Genomic DNA, 4,475 nt, shown 5'->3' on the forward strand with positions numbered 1-4,475 from the left:
CTTCAGCGACCTCTTTAATCCCGACGCCATTGTTAACCTCACTATCATTCTATCACTATCACTCTTTTACCACGTGTTCCTCAATTAATTACTATTAATTAATCATTATTAATAATAATGAAACATCTACACGATGCTCGTTAACACAAACAACTCTAAAAATAATGTCCTCTTCGATTAGATCAACGTAACGATAACGAGAGTTCGAACGAAAAGAAACGAGTGGAAGTCGCGTCAATTATCCCCTCAATTCTCATAATTATACTCCCGCGCAAGAATCGAATTAATTATTACTAAAAACAATTAATCAATGTCGGTAATTGTTAGTAAAAATCATTTTCTGATCTCAAATTGGATGCGAATTAATTTTATTTCACGATTAGAACATCGAAATACGACGTAAACACGGCGGTGGTCAACGAAAGACTAAACGAATCGACTCGGTTCGACGCAACCTTTGCCATTGTTTTGATCGACGAATATCGAAGAATCTCAAGGTTTGTTGATTATTGCCGTGCTACGTGTATCAAAATTCCAAAAATTAATCCGTGAAATATAATTTTCGCGAATTATGAAAAAACCTCGCGTGCGGACTGTCCTCGCGCGGAATAAAAAAACTGATTATTAAAAAATGTTCTATTAAATTTTAAACACACGATGTAACGAATTAAAAATAAAAAATATTTGTGCCGTTGTCGAATGATCGAAATATAAAAATAATTAAAAGGCATTTTTTAAAAATTTTTTTTTATAAAATGGTATCGTGTTAAAACATTTACAGAAATGAATTATTCCATAAAAAAATATTTTGATACGTAGAATCATTGCGTATTAAAAAGAAAATAGAAGGAATGCAAATTTTAGTAAAAAATTTTATAAAAAATATTAATTTTTTATCAATTATCTGGAATCGTAAATTTCTAAAATTATTTATCTTTTTCAATTTTCAATTTTTTTTAAAAAAAAAGAAAAAATCAACTTACCTCTTATATAAATCGATGAAGGTAGCACAAAAGAGGAGAGAAGGAATGGATGATGGTGCACATTTATCACACGATACTATGTAGTGTTGAGAATAAATTAATATATTTGAAATGAATATACGGTAGATACTGTCTCGCATCCCAAATTTTATGGCATCTCATAACATCTCCTCTCTCTCTCTCTCTCTCTTTCTTTCTTTTTCTTTCATTCTCTCCCTCTCTTTCTCTCTCTCTTCTCCTCTTCACTCTTCTTATCGATCTTCAACATCTCTGTCTTTCTCTCTTTCTCTCTTTTTCTCTCTTTTTCTCTCTTTCTCACAGAATGCACTCTTGCACGACGCATAAAAAAAGAAGAAGAGGAGATATATCCCGTAATTCAGCTTTGTACCGCTTCTTTATTTTCTCATTTCGGCATCCCTCCACGCAATGTCTAAAACTTTCGATTTAATCTCTATTGTTATATATACACGCGTGCCAGGCGAAAATCTCTATTGCTTTTTTAAATAATATCCGCGAATCAGACGAACACTGGGAGGGGTATCGGCTACGAATCAGATTTAAATAAAACGGAATCGTCCATACTTTCGAGCTATTTACATTAAATACACGCGCAGTCTGTCGCTCTCTCGCACACGCATCCTCACTTAACGTAATAACTCTCTCTCTCTCTCTTTCTCTCTCTCTCTCTCTCTTTCTCTCTCCCTCTAACGTAACACTTGAAGAAGAGAGGGAAGAAAAGAACGATTCATCCGTGTGTTTTATTGCACATTCTCGTCTCGATCTCCACACTCGAACACGCAGGACAAAAGAAGAAAGTCAGAACCACGCAGTGACACGCAGTCTCAACGTCACTCACGCACTCGATGCAGATATGTCGAAACTGATATAAGCTTTCCTTTCTCCTCTCGTCTCGATAGAGGAAACTCTCGTCGATCGAATCACCGTTTCTCTCGCAAAAGAAACTCATCGTTTCTCAATTCAAACATCTTCAAACATCTTCAAACTTCATCGATCGGCGTCAACGAAATCGTCAACAATCGTTTTCACCGAGAAACGAAAAACGAATCCACGTTCCAATCCTTGTATCACTCTCAGATCCATCAGGAACTCTCGTTCCCATTTTTTTTTAGAACAGATAATACAATTGTTATCCTAAAACAGTGAGAAACTCTATCTTCCGTCTCGTTGTTCTCGATAATGTTTCTTAATAAATGTCCTCGCGAAACTGGCCCTTACTCTTCGTTGTGTTCCAACACCATAACTCATTGGCCACTGTACGAATAGAAGAAACACGGATTCTTGGCTCACTACGTGGTGGATGGCGAAGTTGGAACCGAGATCGGTGACGTCGGGCTGATCGACTCCCTGCCATTGGACAGAGTGGGCGTCGAGGCTCTGTATTCGTTGTGGATACCGGGGGTGCTCGTTCTGTTATTACCCAGTAAACTATCGATAGAGAAAGGGTTGAGCCTTTTCCTCTCCTCCCTCCCTTTCACAGACAGGTCTATGCTACTGCTCTGCACCTCCTCCTCGCTGGTCTGTTGCCTGACCGATGTTCTTCCGGGGTTGTTCGTTGTTTGACGTGGTCCACCCGCGCTGTTGATGTTCACCAACTCTCTCCTTCTCTCGAGGAGAGAGGTCAGGCCCCAATGATGGATCCCTTGCTGGTGATTCAAGTGGTCCAGGCTCAGGCTCGAGTTTGGACTCTGAAGACTTCCCGCGACCTGGTTCACCGATCTTCGAGGATCGTTCTGATCGTTGCCACTGCTCCCCAGTCTCGAGTAACACTCTCCATCGATGGAACCATCGGCGGTGGAGTCGACCCTCTCGCTGCCGCTCTCGCTGCAAGAATCCAAACCCCCGACAACGTCTATCTCCTCGTTCGCGTCGTTGCCAGAGCCAGACACACTGCTGCTCTCGTTGTTGTTGCTCAAGTGGTTGAAAGAGCTTCCCAGGCTTCCGTTCAGGGAGTTTCCGCCGGATGCTGCCGCGCTTCGGGACTCCCATTCCGCTCGAAGGGTCGAGAGGTCGACGGTGATTCCCTGGAACGAGAATATTTCGTTCTTCTCTTCTGGGGTTCCAGTTTTGGGGTCGTTTCGATATGAAGATTTATATGGAAATTGCACAGCTTAGAGATGGATTAGAGATTTTATTTAGAGAGAGAATGAATGGTTCACTTCGTTACGAAGTATTTTGATTATTCGTTTTTTTCTTTTTTTAAAAATATTCGAAAGTGTGAAATGATATTTGATAACTATAGTTATGAGATTATTTTAATTGGGAGAAAGTGTAGAATTGAGGTAAGGAAGATGATTTATGTTATTGTTTTTTTTTTTCCTTTATACTTTTCTGAAAATTCTTTGAAGATTGAAACGACAAATAAAAGTCGGAAAGAAATTACATTTAGATATTAAATTACATACGATGAAATTATAATCAATTATTTTTTTAACACGCTATCGAAGCATTAAAGTATTCTTAAATGTATTTGAGAAAGTAGATTGCATTAGTGATTACCTTTGCAGCTAATTTCCTCTGCTGTCGTTCAAGAGCTTTCAGCAATTTCTTCTGCCGCCTTTCCCTCTCCTTCCTTCTCAACTCTTCAGGTGGAATTGGTTCGCCACTACAGCTTTGAGGATGAGCGTTGTGCGCCGGCCTTCCTGGACCCTTCTTCGTGTGCTCCTTCTTCCTCCATTTTGCCCTTCTGTTTTGGAACCATACCTGAAAATAAAATAAAATCTGGTTATTATCTGTCCTGAAAGAGAAAGTATTCTTGACGAAAATATTTCTTAAAACGAAAATGAAATTTGAAAAATAATATTTATATTTAGAAGAAATTTTGGAAAACTTTTGCTTTTTCTAGAGCAATTCAAAATATTTCTTGAATCTTTACCCATTCAAAAAGATTCAAAAGAAATCCAAATTATCCAAAATCTTAACCAATTATTCGGATATTTTAATTTTCCGAGAATTAAAAAAATTCCTTTCTCCTTTTCTTTTTTAATTCTTCTTCGAAACACAACTTTTCTCAAACAAATGAAAATTTTTCAAATTTTCCAAATTATTTCGTCCAAATTCCTTACAATTTTCCGACATATTTCTACACATTACTGTCATCTCTCCTCTTCTCTCCCCCCTCCCCATAATCGAAAGAAAATTCCCAAGAATTTATCATCTTTATCCCGAATAATTAAAAGCACGTCCAACAGTGGACCCGGTCACAACGGTTAAATGTCGGAATTACACGAAGGAAGGAGGGCAGCCCTAGCCGAGGAAGCAACGACCCCCCGGGGTGTCTTGATTCATGGCGAGTTTCAACCCTTTGCTCGCGTGAACGCTCGCGGCGCAAAGCACGATTTAAAGCCGGCGTGAATTTCACCCGCTACTCGTTGCTTTCGTTGGGAAAAGAAAAGGCACGGAAAGAGAGGCGTAAGGGGTTTGAAAAGGTGGTTGAAAAGGATGAAGACATTAGTTGCGGCTGTTGGCCGGTAT

At 39.1% G+C, this 4,475-nt stretch overlaps 1 protein-coding gene across 1 annotated transcript in view; it reads right to left on the reverse strand.

The window, feature by feature from the left end:
* Positions 1 to 1,478: 1,478 nt before the first annotated feature.
* The window catches only part of LOC102681125, a 52,898-nt gene continuing 49,901 nt past the window's right edge, over positions 1,479 to 4,475 (reverse strand). The window contains exons 3-4 of the mRNA XM_031512211.1: positions 3,501 to 3,704; positions 1,479 to 3,025 (exon numbers count right to left, since the gene is read on the reverse strand). Coding sequence (XP_031368071.1) covers positions 2,291 to 3,025; positions 3,501 to 3,704 — 939 coding nt within the window. The 3' untranslated portion in view covers positions 1,479 to 2,290. The remainder of the gene's footprint in view (positions 3,026 to 3,500; positions 3,705 to 4,475) is intronic.

Source organism: Apis dorsata, unplaced genomic scaffold (assembly GCF_000469605.1).
Source record: "Apis dorsata unplaced genomic scaffold, Apis dorsata 1.3 scaffold_397, whole genome shotgun sequence".
In the NCBI taxonomy this organism is placed as follows: Eukaryota; Metazoa; Arthropoda; class Insecta; order Hymenoptera; family Apidae; genus Apis; species Apis dorsata.